Source organism: Sceloporus undulatus, chromosome 1 (genome assembly GCF_019175285.1).
Source record: "Sceloporus undulatus isolate JIND9_A2432 ecotype Alabama chromosome 1, SceUnd_v1.1, whole genome shotgun sequence".
Classification (NCBI taxonomy): domain Eukaryota; kingdom Metazoa; phylum Chordata; class Lepidosauria; order Squamata; family Phrynosomatidae; genus Sceloporus; species Sceloporus undulatus.
The window spans coordinates 758,255-779,660 of record NC_056522.1 but is presented as its reverse complement, the minus strand read 5'-3'; the positions used below and the strand labels follow the sequence as shown (position 1 = coordinate 779,660).

Genomic DNA, 21,406 nt, shown 5'->3' with positions numbered 1-21,406 from the left:
ATCATCATCATCATCATCATCATCATCATCATCATCATCATCATCATCATCATCCCTTACAATTTTAAAAGGACAACACAAACGTAAAGAAAGTGAACATTAAAATGAATTAAATGCTCCATATTCACAGCTTTGACAATTCATGGATTTGATTAATATGTTCTCTCTAGGAATCTCTAGTTCCTCCAGAAGAAATTGATAGGAAATAGGAGAAGGAGAAGGAGAGGCAGTTGACTCAGAGGAAGAGGAGTAGAGGAAGAAAGAAGAATGAATGAAGAGAAGAGCAAAGAACAAAATTTAACTAATTACTGGAGGCGTATGAAAGTGTATCTAAATGTATTTAAATGTGATTGTGGTGTATTTTAACATGTTTGTATGTCTGTTTGGTATGTTTGTACGTTTTTCAATAAAAAAGTTTACAAAGAAATTGTGCTGGAAGACCTCGAGTGTTAGAATCCTGGCTGTATTCTACCAGATATATGGTTTAAATATGTGGGGATGATGGGGGTTGGGATGCTTTTGCTATGGTTAGTTTAGATGTAGTGTGTAGGAGCTGAGTGGTACCAGGTGGCTGTTATCTAGTGCTATACTGTCCCTGATGTTATTTAACATCTATATGAAGCCGCTGGGTGAGATTATTCAGAGTTATGGAGCTGGGTGTTATCAGTACGCTGATGACACCCAGATCTATTTCTCCGTGTCTTGTTCGTCGGCCTCGAATTCTAATGGCGTCTCCTCTCTCAATGAATGCCTCCAAGCAGTAATGGGCTGGATGAGGAAAAACAGACTGAAACTGAATGCGGACAAGACGCAGGTGCTCATGGTAGCAGCCCCGAAACCAAGAATTGGGGTGCAACCCCCAGTCCTGGATGGGGTCACACTCTCCTCCAGTGACTGTGTTCGCAGTCTGGGGGTGCTCCTTGACTCGTCGCTCCATGCGACGGTCAGGAGTGCCTGTTATCAGCTTCGGCTGATACGCCAACTGCACCCTTTTCTGGGAGCAAGGGATCTCGAGACTGTTGTACACGCGCTGGTAACCTCATGTCTAGATTTCTGTAATGCGCTCTACATGGGGCTACCCTTGTGCTTGATTCGGAAACTGCAATTAGTGCAGAACATGGCAGCCAGAGTAGTGTCAGGAACATCGAGGAGGGACCATATTACTCCAGTATTAAAGTCCCTCCACTGGCTGCCTATTAGTTTCCAGGCCCAGTACAAGGTGTTGGTTATCACCTTTAAAGCCCTAAATGGCTTGGGTCCAAACTATCTCAGGGACCGCCTCCTCCCATACAATCCCCCCCACTCACTCCACTCCTCTGGGAGGAATTTGCTGCAGCCTCAAAGAGCTAGGACTTCGGCTACCTCCCAGAGGGCTTTTTCTGTTGTCGTCCCCAGATTCTGGAAGGACCTGCCGGACGAGATCCGTCAATTGACATCTTTAGACAGCTTTAAAAAGGCTGTCAAGACAGATCTCTTCCGGCAGGCCTTTCCGGGATAGATAACCCTGGCCTCAGGAACCCTCTTCTCATGAGAGTCCCCAAGGTCCTCCCTGGAAATGCTACCGTAGTTTACTGTTTTATTTGTTTTGTTTTGCTCTGTTTTGTTTTTGTCTTGCAATAATGTGTATGTGTTAATGGTGTTTAATTTGCTGGTTTTAATTATAATTGATTTAATGATTTTTTAAGGGGGGGAGGGAATTTTGATGTACAATGTATTGTATTTTATTGTTGTTAGCCGCCCCGATTGACCTCAAAGGGGCGGGATATAAATAAATTATTATTGTTGTTGTTGTTGTTGTCCTTGAAGGCCTCTCTCAGAGGCTTGGAATGCAAGCTTTGAGCATAGAGGGATAGAAGCTAAGGGGGGAGTGATGGGGATGAATAACGGTGAGAAAGAGGGGGGGATTTTGTTGCGCGGGCTTTTGGCTGGGGGTGGAGTAGACAAGCTTGGGGTCTTAGGTATTGCTTTTGCTGGGAGGGGTCAGTCTCAGCCTAAACGCTGAATGGAGTGGAATTGCTGATCTTGGAGCTATCAATAAAGTTTTGTTTATTTTACATAAAGCCGACTTGTTGATTGTCCTGGATTCTGGTTCCACATTCTGACACAGAGATTCCTCGAGAGAACACTTCTCTAGGTCCTCTAGGGCAATTCTGTGGCCAACTTCCAGCAGATGAGCTGCGTTGTGCCAGAGGACCTACGGTTCTTAGAGAGGGGTTCTCAGAAGTTTATTTGCCATTTCCCCACTTTTACAGGGTCATGGACCCCTAGCCCCAGGGAATGTGTGGGGACCATTGTATTCGCAGTATTTTAAAAACTATTTAAAAGAGTTCAGTTTTAAACATTACAGCACCCCTTAGCCCATTCTTTAGAAGCTTGATGTTTTAAAGGCCCATCAGAATAAAAAGGGTTTTGCCTGGTGACTGAAGGAAAACAATGAGGAAACCATTCTGGCCTATCTGGGAAGGGAGTTCCAGAGTCTGGGGGCAGCCACCAAGAAGGCTCTCTCTCGCATCACCTCCAAATGTGATTGCAATGTGATGGGATGCAGAGAAAGATCCTCTTGTGAGGACAGCAGGGCCGGAACAGGATCATACAGGAAGTTCTGGTCTGCCTAATAGCCTGGACCTGAGCCATAGAAGGCTTTATAACTCAGAACCAGCACTTTGAATTGGGTCTTGAAACAAGCTGGAAGCCAGTGCAGCTGTTTCAACAGGGGCAGTGTGATCTTGAGGGCTGCAGACATGTGTCAGGATGTGCTTTCACATTCCCCACTTCCTCAGCTAGGAACCAAAAGGGCAGGAATGGGGGGAAAGGAGCATCCTCTCTGTTTTGCTCACCTTCTCTTTCCCAGGGAAACTCTCAGAAATCCACTCCCTAGCTACCTATATTAGGAGGCTGAATCCATCTGTAGTTCCTTAGGAATCCAAACAAGTAAGTCATTTTGGTGCCATTCTGATTGGGGTGTGTGTGTGTGTCTAGCCTTCTGGATAAGGTTAGGCTGGTGCCAGCCTCTCTGAGAGTGAGAGCATCACAAATCCTGCCTAAATACAGCCCTGTATATAAGGCAAGAAACTCATATGGCAGCTAAGGGGTGTGTCTGTGTTTGGGTGTGTATGCACGTGTGTCTATAGGGAGGAAGAGTCTCAGTCTAACCTAGGGGATCCACAAGCTGGTCCACAAGTCCCATCTTTTTGGCTCTGTCAGCCCGAATATTGCGTCCGGTCAGCATCATGTCGAAGGCAGCAGGAACCCCTACCTGCAATGCAGAAAGATGGGCTTCACACCCAAGGAAGGTAGACACTATCCCCCCTCCCCATTGCCAGACCCAGGCAGAGGCCCATCCGGGGCACCCTCCAATCTGTACCCCACTCACCATTTTGGGCAGCCTCTGAGTGCCTCCAGCCCCCGGCAACAGCCCCAGCAGGACCTCAGGTGTGCCCAGGACGGTCTTTTTGTCTTTGGTGGCTATTCTGTATTGGCAGGCAATGGCAACCTGGAGAGGCAGGATTCAGGGAACTCTGTCACAGAACCACCTCCCCACATTCTTTACAAATGTTTTTGCTCAGAGAAGTGCCCTCCTCCTGTCTCACCAGCTCTTCTGATTCTGGACTCATTCTAGGACCAGCCTACCTGAGATAGGCCCAAGAAGAGCTGCTCCCAGGACTCCGGAGGCTGCCCTTAGGAGTCCCCTATCCAGATGCAGTCCAACAATATATAGAAGGGCTGTGTGATTCCCATCCATGATGTAACATAGTTCAGTTGTTTTTTAAAAGGACACATGTGTTGTTAGATTTTTTTTAGCATTCTGACAGGGCATTTTATGCCATTCTCCCATCAACAATCCATGGACGCTGGAAAGCGTGTGAAAAGCGCACATCTCAGGGGCAAAATGTAATGGTGCAGGGTCCCACACTTTAGGACAGCCTTCCTAAACAAGGCATTCCCCAGACATGCTGTACTACAAATCTCATCGTCCTCCAGCCAGAATAGTGGGATTGCTACACGTTTGGAAAGTGTCAGGAGAGCAACCTAAGAGTCCCTCAAAGAGTTCTTTGGAAATAACCAGTAACAAAAGGCAACCAAGTCAGTCCAATGTATTACATACCATTTTCTCCCTTTCTAGCACCAATTTTAATTTGATTAACATAACAGCAAATTAATCCATTAACTTCTCCTTCACCCAGCACCAACATCAGTGGGTAAATGAAACACAGTAATGCTTAACAAAAAACAGTGAGCTTTTCCCACCCATGGACATAATCAGTCCCTGGTTAAGCCAGTTGCCCTCCTAACTTCACCCACTGGGCAAACCTCGATCGGACCAGGAGCCCCCCTTGACCCTACCTCCAGCCCTCCTCCAACGCAGGTCCCACTGATGGCAGCCACAATGGGCTTGGGGGACTTCTCGATGTTAGCCAGCATCTTCTGCCCCTCCTGAGAGAGCTCTGTGATCTCTTGGCTGGATTTGCAGGCCTCGATCATGCTACAAGTAGAATGGAGAAGGAACAAAAGTGATTTTGTGGTTGCACAACAAAACAGCCAAGCACAGGACTGTCTTCCCTTCAAAGCAATCAAACCTTAACCCTCCAGAGAAGTAAATGAAACTGCCTCAAACGTGACAAGGTTGCTGCCTCTGTCTCTTTGTGAATGTCACTGTAATGGTCTCCAATGGCAGTCTCCTCCCTTCCCCAAATACTCTGCCAAGACCTGGGGCTATTTGAAGGAGACTGGTTCAAAACACACTGCAGAAATAATCCAGTTTGAGCATGCTTTAACTGCCCTGGCTGAATGCTAAGGAATTCTGGGAACTGTAGCTTTTTGAGACATTTAGCCTTCTCTGTCAGAGAGCTCTGATGCCACAATAAACTACAGTTCCCAGGATTCACTAGCAATGAGCCAGGACAGTTAAAGTGGTCTCAAACTGGATTATTTCTGCAGTGCATTTTGGCCCTCTGACTAAACATTAGGAGGCACCTCCTGAGGGTAAAAACTGTTTGATGGTGGAAGGGACCTGCTTAGAAGGCAGCAGATCCTCCGTTTTGGAAACAGGGCCCTTCTCAGTGGATTTCTGCATAGTTCATTCCCTTCAGTTATATCCTACCTCCCTCCCAATAAGCAGAAAGACCCAGAGCGGCTTACCACAAGGCTAAAACAAAATACAATTAAAAACCTGATAATACATATATTGTTACAAACAAATTAAAATTAAATAAGCTATCATGTAAAAACACTCATAACTGTCTGCAAGTTGGACTCAATGACTCTTGGAGAACCTTCTAGTTCTATGATTCGAAAGTAAGAGCTGCTGGCTCAGAGTGTGGTTGAGTCTCCTTTGGAGGCTGTTTTTAAGCAGAGGCTGGATGGCCATCTGTCAGAGGGAGGGCTAGGATGGTGTCTTCCTGCATGGCAGAAGGCGGTGAGATTGGATGTCCCTTTAGATCTCTTCTAATTCTAGGATTCTAGGATTCTATGACCTTGCTGGACTATGACTCTATAGACCAGGTTCAGTTCCCTGCTTGGCCATGAAACCCACTGGGAGACCTTGGGCAAGTCACAGCTCTCAGCCTTGCGGAAAGGCAATGGCAAACCTCCTCTGAACAAATCTTGCCACGAAGACTCCACGATACATTTGCTTTAAGGTCGCCGTAAGTTGGAACTGGCTTGAAGGCACACAACAAGAGTAACAAGAAGACCTCCATACTGGCCCAAACAAGGGGGCCCCTCAACAGGGCCAATTTCATGGCCCTGGACCCTCAATTAATTCTCATATGCAAAAGAGAAACAATTTTTCCTGTCACCAACATGTTAAGCAGGTGGCCTTTCTAGTTTACAAAAGACAGGTACTAATGTTCTAATCTGCACACATACATCTGAGAAAGGGAGTCTCCTTCTTTGGAGATCTTTAAGCAGAGGCTGGATGGCCATCTGTCGGGGACGCTTTGATTGCGAATTCTTATACGGCAGAATGGGGCTGGACTGGATCAGGGCCCTTGGGGTCTCTTCCAACTCTGTGATGAAATCCCTCCCAGCTCTCTCTTTCAGGGAGCAGCAGGCACACACCTTCCCTCCTTCCTCCCTAATTCACCTTCCTTTACAGATGGGCAGAGCTCAGCTGGTGTGTCACCTGCCTTCCCAGAACCTACCTTCTCTGGCATTTTGGGCTGAACAGTCTAACTTAGGGAATATATGGTCCTGTCTTTTGGACAAAAATATCTCTGCCTCTATTTGTCAAAGTAATAAAAGACGAGAGGGCTGCAGATTCATAAGTGCTCCAAGGGATGATCCCGGAAGTGGGGCCAGCTGCCTATTTTTTCCTAAAGATGGTTTGTACCCCAGGGCACATCATGGGCCCCGGTCGCTCTAAACCCTCATTTTTGGGGAGGATTATTTGAAGTGATATCAAAGATGGACAGGAATAAAGCTGACAGGAAAGGAATCAACACATTTGGAATATGGTCGTGGTGGAGACTTCTGAGGATATCATGGACTGGCAATTTAAATAAAATAAAATAAAAATAAAAATAGAATGGCCTGAACTCTCCCTAGAGCCGAGATGACTAAGCTGAGGCTATCACACTTTGTACACTTCATGAGATGACAGAATTCACTGGGAAACACGATAATGCTTTGTGAAATGGAAGGCAGTGAGAAGAGGAAGGGACACATGACAGGCGATTCTTGGGCATGCAAGACCTGAGCAGGGCAGTTGACATTTGTGGCTCTTGGTGGTCGCTCATTCAGACGTTCTACATCAGTGGTCTCCAAACTGTGCCCTTTACGAGATTTTGGACTTCAGCTCCCAGAATCCCACACTATTGGCCAACATGGCTGAGGCTTCTGGGAGCTGAGGCCCAAAATCTCTTAAAAGGCACAGTTTGGGGACCACTGGTCTACATCATAAGTGAAACCTGACTTGATGGCACATAACGACAACAATAGCATTTGAAGAGACCTACCTGAGCAGACTTGGCAAAACCCACCCCCAAAAGACCAGCTGCCCCCACTACAAAAAGCACCCGCTCACTTCTCTAATCTGCCCCACCTGGGACCTGCCCTCACTCCCCTGCAAACATACTTGATGTCAGCCCCAGCAATGAAGCACCCAGGCTTTGCCGAGATGAGGACAGCACTGCTGATGGCATCACTGGTCCAGACTTCATTCAAGATTTCTGAGAACTCTGCTTGCAACTGCCTGGACAAGGTATTCACCTGGAAGAGGCAAAGAGAGGGGCAAGCTAAAGCCAAGCCAGACAAAGGGACTGCTGGAGGGGGGACACATCTTGCTCGCTCTTCTGACTCCAGCACAGAAGTGTTTAAAAATGAAACACACGAGTTCCAGTGCTTGCAAATTTACCCTTAAACAGCAAGCACCAGTATGCAACAAGCCAGCATAGTGCAATGATTAGAGCATTGGACTAACATTCTGGAGGCCACCATTCAAATCCCTGCTTGGCCATGGAAACTCACTTGGCATGTCATACTCTCAGCCTCAGAGGACTAACAAACACACATACCCATATAAACAAACAAACATACATACACACACAACCATCCATCACACAAATATTCATATAACAGAGGAACCAAAAGACATTTCCATCATACATGCCTTCCTTTTATGCTTAGGTCAGGGTTTCTCTACCAGGGTTTGCTTTGAACCCTAGGGTTCCATGAGGGACCATGATTGTTAAAACACAACTTTTTTGAGCTGTAAATATAATAATTTCATGCAAGGGGTTCCCTGAGAACTGAAAATTATTCCAAAGCTTCCTTCAGGGTAAAAAAGGTTGAGAAAAGCTAGCTTTCATATTCTGGAGGCACTGTGTTATTCTGTTAGTATAAGGAAATGGCAAGGAGAAGGAACCTAGTGGACCCTTTAAGATTAACCAAATTATTTTAGTTTCAGCTTTTGTGGATTTCAAGCCACTTCTTCAAATACATGAACCAGTTGGTCTTAAAGGTGCCACTAGATTTCCCCCTCCCCACTGCCCCATTTCCTTTTCATGCTGGAACAGACCGGCTCCTCCGTCTCTTTGAGACCTGCCAGTCCTCCTGGCTGGAGCCTAGTGATTTGTTCTGTTAGACCTGGGCTTGGAATCCCACCTGAGCATAAGTGACACATAATTATGGTAATCATGGCCAACCTTACATACAGGAAATACAGTGCGCCCATGCCAACTACGGGCTTGCCATCTGCGGTTTGAGCTTCTGTGGATGGCAAGTCCCAGCTTTTCAACAGGTGCACACGGCAGCGCAAGCAGAAGCGCACACCCATTGACAAGAACGAGACTGAAGGTGCTGTGTTTTTTGCTATCCGCATGGGGTGTGTGTGTCCAGAATAGATCCCCCATGGATAGCAAGGGCGCACTGTATTTCACAGCTAAGGAGCAGGTAGCATTCTCCATGCATGAGATCCTTCCTTGTCCTTGGACCACTAGGGCTCTCTGAATCTGGCACCATCGTCTAATCTCTGGAACACCCCTCTCCACCTTCCTGCTTTCAAACTGCTTCAGACCCAAGGTACCCTTCCCTCCTGGGAGTACTTCTGCTCCACAAAACTATGCATATCCCCACAGAAACAGAAGAGAAACCTACCTTGGAGTTTGGAGAGTTAAATCGCACAACAGCAACATCTCCTTTGATGTCACAGGTAACGTGTGTTCTAGCTGGAAAAAAACCCAAAACACCCCAAGAGAGGTGCTTGTTATGATTTCTACAAGACTTAGGGGAGAATCAAGGAAATACAAGGAAGGTCTGGATGGCTTCTCTGTGAAAGCACTTCATTCATAGGATGTACATGTGGATGGGCAGCTGACTCCCATATCTTTCAGCCTTCCCAGATCGTGAGGCCACTTGTCCCAACCGGGTGTCCTCCTGGACTGGAATACCCATCATCTCATCAATGGCCACATTGTCTGGGGATAATGGGAGCTATAGCCAAACACTTCAGGAAGAGTCCTGGTTGGGAAAGACTGAAAGATTAATGTGTTTTTCCTTCCTGCGCTTGCTTGCAGTGGCACCATTTTCATCCTTGCTCTTTCAGGGTTTTTAAGAAATGCACCCACACTTCACTACTAAAGAAACCCACCCCATGTTGAGTGGGCAAGAGGGCATGTGCCAGTGCCAGATGGTCTGAAAATGTGACCCACAAGACTAATAGGTTCTCCTAACCAAATGTTTCACATGTTTTCCCCCAAAAGCATTGTGATGCAGTTCTCCTTCCATTTTTCATACCTGATACAAGCACAAAGGGGGGGGGGGAGGATTATGAAAACAGAGTAAAACCAAGCTGTCTTTGCCTCCTCTGGCTGATTTCTTTAAATCAGAAGAGAATTCCTATTATATCAACCAACCAACCCACACCAGACCCATGCTTTTTCACTTACATTTGAGAGGGGTGGAGGTGCTGAGGTTCCGGCAGGCATAACCTATAAGAAAAATTCCTGGGGTTAATGCACAGGCTTGGAGAAAGCACTTCAAAACCCAAGGGGGAAAAGTTTAGGCACCTAAAAGACCCACCAGGACTCTTGTCAGCTTTGAATAGGGAGTGCTAGTTGCCTTCTGCAAAACAAACACCTCCCTGTCCTGCCAGTCCTTTCTTAAGGGGCCAAGGTGGTGGCTGAACACCTCTGCTATGATGGCTCTGACATGTCAGTCTGGAGCATCACTCTAGTTCATTAGCAAAGTATTAATTTCACAGAAGCATAGAATCATAGAATTGGAAGAGACCCCAAGGGCCAACCCCATTCTACCATGCAGGAAATCTCAATCAAAGCATCTCCAATGACAGATGGCCATCCAGCCTCTGTTTACTTATTTCATTTGTATTCCGCCTTTCTTCCAAAGCAGGACCCAAAGGTGGCTTTGTCTGTCCTGAATCTTTGTATTTGATATTTCAGTTAAGTGAAGTCAACCTCAGAGAAAATATAAAGCAAGAGAACAGCAGACATACACAGCTGCCTTCCTATCTGATCACTACCAGAGCCAGGCCACTCAAAGGATAACCTAAAATGGCACATTCAAAAGCTATGGTATGGAATAACCTGCCAGGAAGCATTGCTGTCACTGGACCATAAAAACTGGGGCAAGATACCCAGGAGTCCATCATTCGAGGAGCCATACCAGTGAATCTTCTATCCCACTGCCAAACCCAGATCTGTGGTTTCCTTTGTGTTCTTTTCCTGTACTCTTTAATTACATTCAAACCTAGGCTCTCAGGGTGATCACAGAAACCAGCACAAACAAATATTTAACCATGGCACAGAATTTGTACCAGCCAAAGAATGCCAGCATAACTCTCTTAACAACAGTTCCACATGTAATGTAGCTCCTGGTCCAGAACAGGATGCTTGTTCAGCACTGCAAGCTACCCCCCAACCAGCCGGGCCAAAGGGTTTCTCCTGAAGGACTCAGGGGACATTGTTGTCACAGGAGATGCTTCGCATTTGACAAGTCCTCTCCCACGTTGGCCACTTAGTGATTATTCTGGCGATCCTGCCTTTTGGTTCTTCCAAAGACTGTCCTCCAATTTGCCCTCTCATTTATACATAGTCAATTTGGGTCAATTTCAGCATGGGAAATGGATTGAGTCTGTATATTGGGAGAAAGGTAGGATATGAGGAAAAAATAAGACTAAGAATGAAAAAGCCAGCGCAACTCCTGTGTGATGGCGCAAGCAACCCTGGCTGAGGCAGCCCATGTTCCTTGGGAGAATACATTTTTCTATATTTGCCAGACATCCCATTATTCCTGCACTCCTGCTTTGCCTTCCTTGTGGCTTGTGGAGCTGGAAGCAAAACCACATTTAGTTAGCAAGATTTGGACTTCAAGACAATGCTATGAACAGCCTCAGAGAAAGAGAGAGCATAACCCAGAGGCTGGTAGATAAGTAAGTGATATTTGGGAAAGGGAACCTAAGGGGACACTCCACTCCTCAATACTGAAGCCTAAGAACCACATGAGAGTGAGGTGTGACAGGGATTTCAAGGTGACCTTCACATGCCAAAAACAGTCCTCTGAATTCAGCATAATAGATCCTTCTTTGCATGCAGAGGCCTGCTCTAAGACAGCACAAAGCAAGCACACTACTCCCACACGCACCATTAGCATCATTTCTGAAAGACCAGGCAGGCTGCTTGAAGATACAACAAAGTTCTCCTACTGTTTTAACAATCAATGGCTAACAAAGAAGGAGGATTTTATTTGGATCACGATAACTGATCTCGTGTGATTGGAATGATCTTTCCTTTGGACAGAGGCTAGCTATCTTTCTGCTATCTACACAAGCTCTGCCTTCTCAGCAGAGACCTTTGACGCTGATAAAGGACAAGGCCAACACAATGGCCAGCGCTGACCATATCGAGCCCCACCCAGGACCATTCTTCTTTGGGGGATAGTAAGGCTCAGTGTCGCTTTGTGCACTGTTACACTGATACAACTTCTGCTTTGTGTGTAACTCACAAGCAGGCATATGCTACAACCACTGAACGTGGTGCAAGATATTACTCCCTGTCATCAATGTCAGTTATAGTTTTAAATGTTTTTATATTTTAAAACATCTTCTGCTATTTCACTTTGTAAATTGTTTAAACCGATTTTATTGTACACTTCATTGAGATCTTTAGGTATAGGATAAGAAATAAATATCTTAAATAAATTGAAAAAAATTAATGTCTATGGCCAAAAGGCAGCACATGCGGCCATGTGTTGTTGCTGTTGTTCTGTGGCTTCAAACAGACTTCAACCTACTGCAACCTTCTCCTAAGGGCTTCTCAGCAAGGTTTCTTCACAGAAAGTTTGCCATGGTTTTCTTCCGAAACTGAAAGAGACGGTGACTTGCCCAAAGTCATCCAGTAGGTTTCCAGAGCTGAGCAGAGGAGATTCGAACCCAGAATCTTTTCCTAACATGTATGCAAGGGGATCTTGTAGTACCTTTGAGGCTAACCATGTGAAAGATGTTACAGTATAACCTTTGTAGACTTGGTCTCCTTCCTCAGACGCATGGAGTGAACAGGTGCCCAGGAAGGACCAAAGGTCACTCCATGCACCCGAGGAAGTAGGCCAAGGTCCAAAACAGACTGCAGAAATCATCCCGTTTGAGACCGCTTTAACTGCCCTGGCTGAATGCTAGGGAATTCTGGGAACTGCAGTTTTGTGAGACTGCAGTTAGCCTTCTCTGTCAGAGAGCTCTGGTGCCACAATAAACTACGATTCCCAGGATCCCCTAGCACTGAATCAGGGCAGTTAATGTGGCCACAATATTTCTGCAGTGTGTTTTGTACCCAAACCGATGAAAGCCTATGTTGCAATCCTCTCTCTCAGAGGTGCCACAAGATCCCTTTGCATGCTGATATTCCCAACTGAGACAGCTGTATCTCTGAGTCTCCTTTCTTAGCATGGTTGCTCAACATCAGAGGCCTCTGCCCTGCCACTGAAGCACTGCCCCACCTGACACTTTATGCACACAGCAGCAGCGCAGGTAATCCCTGGGAGCCTCCACGTTGCCAGAGTTCAAAAAGCCTGTGTGTGTTTCGCAAGGAAGGCGCGTCAAAGCCGGAGGGGTGCCACAGTGCCCTTTGGCCCGCATTGCCATTGCTGCCGAGTGGAAAGGAACAAACTTTCACCTACATTCCCGCTGGATCAGGAAGGCTGGCAAGCCTCCTGGAGCAAGGAAAAGGTGTCACCTTCTGCAGAAATCCAAAACCCAGAGAGCGCCAGATGCCTTACTACTATCTCCACTGGTGCAGCTCAGCAAAGATAACCAGTGAGGACACACTGGTTGCAAGATGGCTCTTGGGTATAAAGGCAGGGCTATTTCTCATTCTTATCTATGTGTGCAATTGTGTTTTCAAGTTACCCTTGCAGAAATTATGCCACTTTGCTACTGAGAGTCCAGAATGAGAGAAGCCAGCGTTCCACCGCTCTAGGACTCACCTCTCTGCAGCCCTAAGAGAATGGCCAAATCCTCAAGGCTCAATTCAGCCTTCCCCAACTGGGTGCCCTCCAGACACACTGGACTCCCGCCACACGCCGCCAGCTCTCAGTTCTTGAGATTATTTGACTTATACAGTAGAGGCCCTTGGTATCCACTGGGATCTGGTTCCACAAACAGCCATGGATACCAAAATCCGTGGACGCTCAGCTGCCATTAGAGACAATGGCTTACTAAAATAGTGCTCCTTACATTAAAATGGCAAAATGAAGGTTTGTTTTTGGAATTTATGCAATCATAGAATTGGAAGAGACCCCAAGGGCCCTGATCCAGTCCAACCCCATTCTGCCATGCAGGAAATCACAATCAAAGCAAATGGCCATCCAGCTTCTGTTTAAAAACCTCCAAGGAAGGAGACTCCACTAACCTCCGAGGAAGGAGTTTGTTCCACTGCCCAACAGCCCTTGCTGTCAGGAAGTTCCTCCTAATGTTGAGCTGGAATCTCTTTTCCTGTAGCTTACATCCACTGCTCTGGGTCTTGTTCTCTGGAGCAGCAGAAAACAAGTTCGCTCCCTCCTCAATATGACATCCCTTCAAATACTTAAACAGGGCTATTATATCACCTCTTAACCTTCTCTTCTCCAGGCTACACATACCAAGTTCTCTAAGTCATTCCTCATAAGGCATGGTTTCCAGAGACTTCACCATTTGGTGACCCTCCTTTGGACGCATGGCTCCATTTTCTCAATGTCCTTTTTGAATTGTGGTGCCCAGAAATGGACACAGTCTTCAAGATGTGGCTTGATCAAAGCAGAATAGAGTGGCACTATTACTTCCCTTGATCTAGACACTATATTTCTATTGATGCAGCCTTGAATCATATTGGCCATTTTAGCTCCCACATTGCACTGTTGACTCATGTTCAACTTGTGGTCAACTTGGACTCCTAGATCCCTTTCACACGGATAAGTCTCTCGTTCAGCCAGGTGTCCCCCATAATTCTATATCTCTGCATTTCATTTTTCTGCCCTAAGTGCAGTACCTTACATTTCTCCGTGTTGAATTTCATTTTGTTAGCTTTAGCTTCAGGTCATTTTGAATGTTGATCCTGTCCTCTGGAGTATTAGCTATTCCTCCTAATTTGGTGTCATCTGCAAATTTGATGAGTATGCTCCCAATTCTGTCATCCAAGTCATTAATAAAGATGTTGAATAGCCCTGGGCCCAGGACAGAGCCCTGTGGGACCCCACTGGTCACTTCTCTCCAAGATGAAGATGAGCCATTGCTGAGCGCCCTTTGGGTTCGGTCAGCCAACCAATTACCAATCCATCTAACCCTGAATAATTTGAATCCATGGCCTGTTACAGACTGCCAAAATAAAGCTGCTTCGGGTCTCTTTGGAGGTACAGTATGCTGTTTAAATGATGCATGCATCCTAAGAATCCGGAAGCTGCACCAAAAGCTGCACTCCGGTGCTTAGGAATGGAGTGTGGCTTTGGCGCGACCTCCGGACTCTTAGGACCCATGCATCATTTAAATAACATACCTCCAAAGAGACCCGAAGCAGCTTTATTTTGGCAGTCTGTAACAGGCCCATGGCTAAGGCAGATAAAAAAATATCCATGGATAAAGTGGGCTGACTGCATTCTGCTTTTCTTCCCAAACTGTGACTCGAAACAGCACATAGATTACAGAATCATAGGCTCCATACAGACAGGCCAAAATAAAGCTGCTTCCGGCCTCTTATGACACAGACATCATTAAAACAGCATACTTCTAAAGTCACCCGAAGCAGCTTTATTTTGGCCTGTCTGTATGGGCCCAGAGAGTTGGGTGAGACCACAAGGGCCATCCAGTCCAGCCCCTTCTGTCAGGCAGGAACTCTCAGTCAAAGCACTCCTGGGGACAGATGGCTATCCAGCCTCTGCTTGAAGAGCTCCAAAGAAGGAGACTCCACCACACTCTGAGGGAACCTCAACCACAATCAAACAGCTCTTACTGTCAGCAAGTTCTTCCTAATGTTTAGGTGAAATCTCTTTTCCTGTAGTTTGAATCCATAACAAACACAACTGCAGATTTTCTTAAAAACTAAAGTCGTGTGGTTTAAAAACAGAACAAATTTTTAGTATTGAAATCAGTTTGAAAGCCCCTTTCCAATTCATGCTAAAATCCCCATCTGGATATCTTTCCCCCTGGTTTTGGGGTCAGCCTAGCCTCCTTTGGCCAGGAGTTCCGCAGCCTCCAGGAATGCGCTGCCAAGAAGGCCCTCTGGTTGTGTGCGTGTGCAGAGATGGCATGAAAGGACAGACGTTTTGTGCTAGCAACGGCTAAGGAAAAGACATTAGGAAGAACCTCCTGAGGGTAAGGGCCGTTTGACCGTGGAAGACGTTGCTGCCTCAGCGGAGGGTGGTGGAGCCTCCTTCTTTGGAAGCGGCTTTTAAGGAGAGGCTAGAGGGCCATCTCTCAGGGGAGTGTGTCTTCCTGCTTGGCAGAAGTGGGTTGGACTGGAGGGTCCCCTCCAACTCTATGATCCTATGTAGAGAGATCTTGCAGCACCTTTAAGACTAAATGAAAGAAAGAAGTTGGCAGCATGAGCTTTCCTAGATTTCAGTCTACTTCCTCAGATGCTTTTGGTGGATCCTATGAAAACCAGAGCAGCTTCTGGTCTTGTCCCAACCTGGCCATGAGCCTAGAGTTTCCACACAATGTTTATTTATTGGATTATATCCTGACTTTGTGCCCCTCATGGGCCTTTTAAGCAGTTGTGTATTAACCGTATCAGTGACTCAGCACATAGTGATTCAGCATTAGGTAGTGCTATGGAAATTTCAGAATACAAACTCTTCAAATCGCCATGCGCTGTTAGGTATTACACAGAATCATAAAGCCAGAAGGGATCCCAAAAGTCATCTAACTCTCTACCAATTCAGGGATACAGTGAATTTCCTTCACTGCTACTGAGCATAAAGTCAGTAAAGGAGCTATCTTTAAGCAACACACAACGTACCATCTTTTCAAGGAGATGACTGGGATTGAAATAATAATAATAATAATAATAATAATACGATCTGATCTGAATGTTGGAAGAGGTTCATAACTGTTTTCTAGGGAAACATATGTTGAAAGCCGTGCTGGGAGAAGGGGTGGTGTGTCCCATAAGGAATAATGGGGTGTGCGCATGTCACCACATGCACGAGCCCCATTCATTTAAATGGGGCTCAAGCATAGGTGGAATTCCTTTTATGTGGGGGGGGGGGAATGGATCCCCGCGTAAAGGAAGGGCAGACTGTACAAGTTTTTAAACTGTGAAGTGATTTTCTTAATCTACAGAGGGTTCTACGGATAACATGGTAAAAAGTGTTAAAAAGTCAAATGAATGGTTCCAAGCGCAAATTAGGCCTGGACTTTACCTAAAAGCTGAGATATGTAAACTCAGGCACTCTATAGACGGGCCTTATTGGGTGCCATTGTTACACACAAGGGGCGTCGCTTCCTGACATGCCTTCCCCTCACACGTAACGAGGGCGTAAAAATGGCGGCAACCTACACACATGGGCGCCACCATTTTGACGTGGCGGGCGCCTAGTGTCCGCACGTCTCGGCGTCTTCATGACGCCGCAAGTGCGCCATTGGCACCTTGCGACGTCATAATGGCGCTGCAGAAAGAAGCTGCTTTTTGCGGCTTCTTTTTGTTGCAGGAGAGAGCCACGCGGTTTGTCGGCTGCGGCTCCCTTGCACAACAAATGAGGGCGGCGGGAGATCACCCTTTTGGGCGGTCTGTATCCCGCCCCAGTCTGTCATACTTTGGATATATCATGAGACAGCATAATCCAAGATAAGATGGTTCTCATGCCTCAGAAGGGACTTAATTAAATAATGCTCAGCAAAGTGGATGGCAGCAGGAAAAGAGGGAAACCACATTACAGGTGGATTATTTGTTCAAGGAAGCCACAGCCCTGAGTATGCAATACCTGAGGAGGACTGTGGATGGCTGGGGCTCTCAGAGGTCTCTCATTCAGAGCGTCACCGTAAGTCAGAAATCAACTTGCAGCAAACAACAACAACACCAGAAGAGCAAAAGTGTATAGTGAGGTGCAAAAGCCACAGGAAGCACCCAGGTGGTAGGCCTGATGTGCTCCAGGGGTTTCTTTTTTTGGGGGTGGGGGGTGGGGCTATGTGGCCATGTTCTAGAAGAATTTATTCCTGATGTTCTGCCAGCAGCTGTGGCTGGCATCTTCAGAGAATGCCGCTCTGATAGCCTTTTGGCTGAAGAGGGGATATTAATAATAATAATAATAATAATAATAATAATAATGCTGGCATGGAAGTGAGTGGGATATATATTATATATGCTGTTGAGACTCTAGGTTGGGAGGAGTGATTTCCATGTTAATCTGTGCAGAACACGTTGTAAACCATCCTTGGCATAAAATGCCATTTGAAAGCACTGCAATTCTGGACCATACCAACAACTATGTGCTCAGAATGCACAGCCGCAAAAGTCAAAGCCACAAATGTGGACAGCCAACTGTGGATGGTTCTTAGCTTTTCTATAGCCACTGAAATCCAGAAACACCTGGACAACTTCAACAGGAAAGAAGAAAAACTGAAAGGAAACAAAGTTTGGCTACCAATCCTGAAAACCACCAAAATTAAGATCCAGCATGTGTGTGTGTATATATACACACACACACGCCACTCTCTTCCATGGCAGCATTCTCTGAAGATGCCAGCCACAGATGCTGGCGAAACATCAGGAATAAGCGCTTCCAGAACACGGCCAAATTGCCCGAAAAACCCATAAAAAACTATGGACGCCGGCCATGAAAGCCTTTGACTTCACATCTTTTAAAATATTCTGGATGGCTGGCCAATCCACCTCTTGAGGAGCATCTGCACTGCAGAATTAATACAGTTTAACACTCTTTTAACTGGCGTGACTCCATACTACAGAACCCAGGGAAATGTAGTTTCTCAGACAGCACCAGCACTCTTTGGGCAGAGAAGGTTGAAGACCTTGCAAAACTACAGTAAATCCCAGGATTCCATGCAGGATGGAGCTATAGCTCTTAAAATGGTGTTTAACCGCATTATCCCCACAGTGCAGATGCAGTCTGACACCACGGCTTCACCCTATAGAAATGTAAAAACCGTACACAGTCGGCCCTCTAATTTGCGGCTTTGGCTTTTGTGGCTTTATTTGCGGTTTTGATTAATGTTGTTCTCTCTAGGAATCTCTAGGTCCTCCAGCGTAACTCTGCCAGAGGTTGACCATAGAGCTGTGCTGGAGGACACAGAAGTTCCTAGAGGAAACACTTCTCTAGGCATCTGTGGGTCCTCCAGCATGATTCTTTGACACAACTTGTGGCAGATGTTGACCACAGAATTGCACTGGAGGACCTGGAGATTCCTAGAGAGGTGTGTTTTTGTGTTTTTTCCCCATTGATGGAGGTCCTTCACTCCTAAGCACAGCAAATGTTGAGGGACCACTGTGGACCTATAGTAAACCCAAGGATTCCATACAGTAATAATAACAACAACAATATTTATTTATTTCTATCCCACCTCTCTACAAAACGCAATCGAGGCGGCTTACAAGGATGGAGCAGTTGTTGTTGTGTTAGCTGCCCTCGACTTGGCGCTTGCTCATGGCCTTGCTGTGGATGAGGCGCCTCCAAGGCTCCCTGTTCTTCTCTCCTCTGCAGACTCAGGCCCCTCTCCTCCCTGGCTGAGTCCATCCGTCTGGCATACGGCCTTTCTACTTCCCTCCAGATTTCCCAGCATTAGTGTCCTTTCCAAAGAGTTGTGCCTCTCCTGATAAGGCCAAAGTATGGCTTGGTCATCTTGGCTTCCTGGGAGGGCTCAGAACCATTTTGTAGGCCTCATTCCCACTTACAAAAAACGATGGATCGATTTGACAGCGGAGCGTGGTTCCCACTACATTTGCCCCAATTGCATTTTCCCCCTGTAAAATAACCCACTTGTGGTTAACTTTCACAAATGAATCAACTGAAAATGGAGCTGTTTCAGCCGCCTGAAGGGCAAATTTAAATTGATTCCAATCTGCATCTGGTTCACACTTGCGCAGAACAGATTTACCCAACAAGACGTGGAAAACATCAGCAGCAAAAAGACATGGGTTCAATGGGTCTAGCATGTGGCCCCCCTTTCCGAATTGCTTCAGTGAATCGCCTCAAGTGGGAACCAGGGTCATTGGAACCGCTTCAAACCAATTTGCAATCTGGTTTAAAAGGTAGCAAGAATCAGGCCCTGGTCTTTTTTTGGCTGTTGTTTTGGTTTGGTTCCAAAGCCCTCAGTGGATCCCAAAAGAGGCGCGTGTGCTGCATGACACACAACAGCTGAGTCAAGCGGTCACCCTTCCGCAAAAGGACAAAACCCAAGGCTTGCTTATTGGGATCTATGTATAACTGGAACGTTTTTGAGCCGGGGATGTCCGAATCTGTGGAGAAGGGACCTTGGAGACGGAGGGGCGGCTGTATCTCTGCCAGGCAGGACCCGGCTGCAAAGGCTCCTTCCTTGGCTCTCTAAGATCAGGGGCCAGGCTGCATGGCCTTCTGGGGGAACCCCTTCGCAGGCTGCGCAAACACCAGCTTATCCTCCGACCGACACACACTCGCCCTCCGCATCTGCGGCTTTGGCTTTTGCAGATTCGGTTATTCAGTCATTAAAATGCTTTTTCTAAGAATCTCTAGGTCCTCCAGCGCAACTCTATGGTCAACTTTAACCAAAGGTTGCACTGAAAGACCTAGAGATTCCTAGAGAGGACACTCCCTAGGCATCTACAGCTCCTCCAGTGCAATTCTATGGCCAGTCTCTGGCAGATGCTGACCACAGAGTTGCCCTGGAGGACCTAGAGATTCCTAGAGGGACCGCTCCATTAGGCATCTGTAGCTCCTCCAGAGCAACTTTTGAATAAAGGTGACCATAGAGTTGCCCTGGAGGAGCTACAGACACCTAATGGAGCAGTCCCTCTAGGAATCTCTAGGTCCTCCGGGGCAACTCTATGGTCGGCTTTAACTAAACGTGGCCCCCAAAGACCTAGGCATCGCCAGAGGGGCCTTTGTAGCCCCTGCAGGGCAGTTCTGTGGCCATTGCCTGGCAGATGCTGACCACAGAGTTGCCCTGGAGGACCTGCACGTTCCTAGAGAGGGCTCCTCTCAGGTAAAGACACCGCGCCTTTGTTATTTCCGGTTCTGCCACTTTCACGGGGTCCTGTGCCCCTAACTCCACAGCGAATCCTTCCTTCCTTCCTTCCCTCCCTCCCCGGGTCCCTTTCCCTCTCTCTCTCTCTCACCGTTGAGGAGGATCCGGAGACGCCTGCCCCGGGGCGGGCCGAACTTGGCGGCGTTGGCGAGGCGCGCCCAGCTCCCGATGGCCCTGACCGCAGCCGCCATCTTGGCCGACCAGAGGGGACTGAGAGCAGGAGGAGGAGGAACCAAGGAGGCCTGGCCGGGAAGGGGGCCTTTACCGGGCACGTCGCTTGGATCTCGGATCGGGCTGTGTACGGATATGCCTGAATGAAAAGCCCATCGCCTGGGAACCCTCCTCCGCACTGGCGCCGCTACCGTCGCCTGTTTCGTCTCTTCTTTTCTCTCCGCCTCCAGAGGACTCCGCTTTAGGACGTCCTCAAGGGGAAAGAGGTCAGTTGTGTGTCAGGCGCTACATAGACAGCTATAAAGTCCGCTCGCGGCTCTGAGAGGGCCTTGGGTCCTTGTTGAGGCGAGGGCGCGCTTGTGGGCGTGGCTGGCCCTCGGAGCGGAGAGGGAGAGAGAGAAGGAGAGAGACTAGAGAAGCGGCGAGGAGGCCCGGAAGCGCTGCTGGCGTCGAGGGAGCGGTAAAGAGGGCCGCGGGGCGCGGATGCTGGCCCAAAGGGGGGCTTGGCCAGAGAGGGCCCAAGGCCCTGCGAAACTACAAATCCCAGGGTGCCGTAGGAGGCCAGCACTTGGGCCTCGAGCCGCGTCATTCCCGCAGCGCAGGTGCCCTGGCTCCCCGCCGAAGAGCCCTGGCGCTCTCTGGAGAGAGGAGGAGGAGGAGGAGGAAAGGCCTTGCGGAGGGTCCCCTCGGAGGCAGTGCTTGGCCGAAGGGCATGCTAGCGGGGATGCTGGGCCCTGGGTTTCCCAGTGACTCCCCAGGGGCCAGGACGGCTTCCCTGGGGCCGGGGCTGGCCTCGGTTTGAGCCTGTCCTGGATGGTGTTACAATGATGATGACACAGGGCCCCGGTTCCTCGATGCCCCTTTTGGATTGTGTTGCCCAGAACTGGACTCAGGGTTCTGGTTCCGGGTGAGGCCTGACCAGAGCAGAAGAGAGCGGCGCTATGGCTTCCCTTGAGCTAGAGGCTGTACTTCTGTTGATGCAGCCTAGAATGGCATTGGCCTCGTTAGCTGCCGCATGGCACTGTTGGCTCATGTTCAACTTGTGCTCCACTTGGACTCCCAGATCCCTTTGTGGCCTCA

The 21,406-nt window shown here is 47.6% G+C and overlaps 2 protein-coding genes across 4 annotated transcripts in view; one reads left to right on the top strand and one right to left on the bottom strand.

Annotated features, from left to right (window-relative positions):
- The window catches only part of HADHA (hydroxyacyl-CoA dehydrogenase trifunctional multienzyme complex subunit alpha), a 37,579-nt gene extending 17,182 nt beyond the window's left edge, over positions 1-20,397 (bottom strand). The window contains exons 1-7 of one of the 2 annotated variants that reach the window (XM_042451563.1): positions 20,247-20,397; positions 9,387-9,428; positions 8,596-8,666; positions 7,076-7,209; positions 4,345-4,483; positions 3,374-3,493; positions 3,154-3,256 (exon numbers count right to left, since the gene is read on the bottom strand). In XM_042451563.1, the coding sequence (XP_042307497.1) occupies positions 3,154-3,256; positions 3,374-3,493; positions 4,345-4,483; positions 7,076-7,209; positions 8,596-8,666; positions 9,387-9,428; positions 20,247-20,346 (709 nt within the window). In that variant the 5' untranslated portion in view covers positions 20,347-20,397. The remainder of the gene's footprint in view (positions 1-3,153; positions 3,257-3,373; positions 3,494-4,344; positions 4,484-7,075; positions 7,210-8,595; positions 8,667-9,386; positions 9,429-20,246) is intronic. The other variant, XM_042451658.1, reaches the window with a different exon arrangement.
- Positions 20,398-20,657: 260 nt separating this feature from the next.
- The window catches only part of HADHB (hydroxyacyl-CoA dehydrogenase trifunctional multienzyme complex subunit beta), a 29,132-nt gene continuing 28,383 nt past the window's right edge, over positions 20,658-21,406 (top strand). The window contains exon 1 of one of the 2 annotated variants that reach the window (XM_042451966.1): positions 20,658-20,786. The gene's annotated coding sequence lies outside the window, so the exon portion shown is untranslated. The remainder of the gene's footprint in view (positions 20,787-21,406) is intronic. The other variant, XM_042451881.1, reaches the window with a different exon arrangement.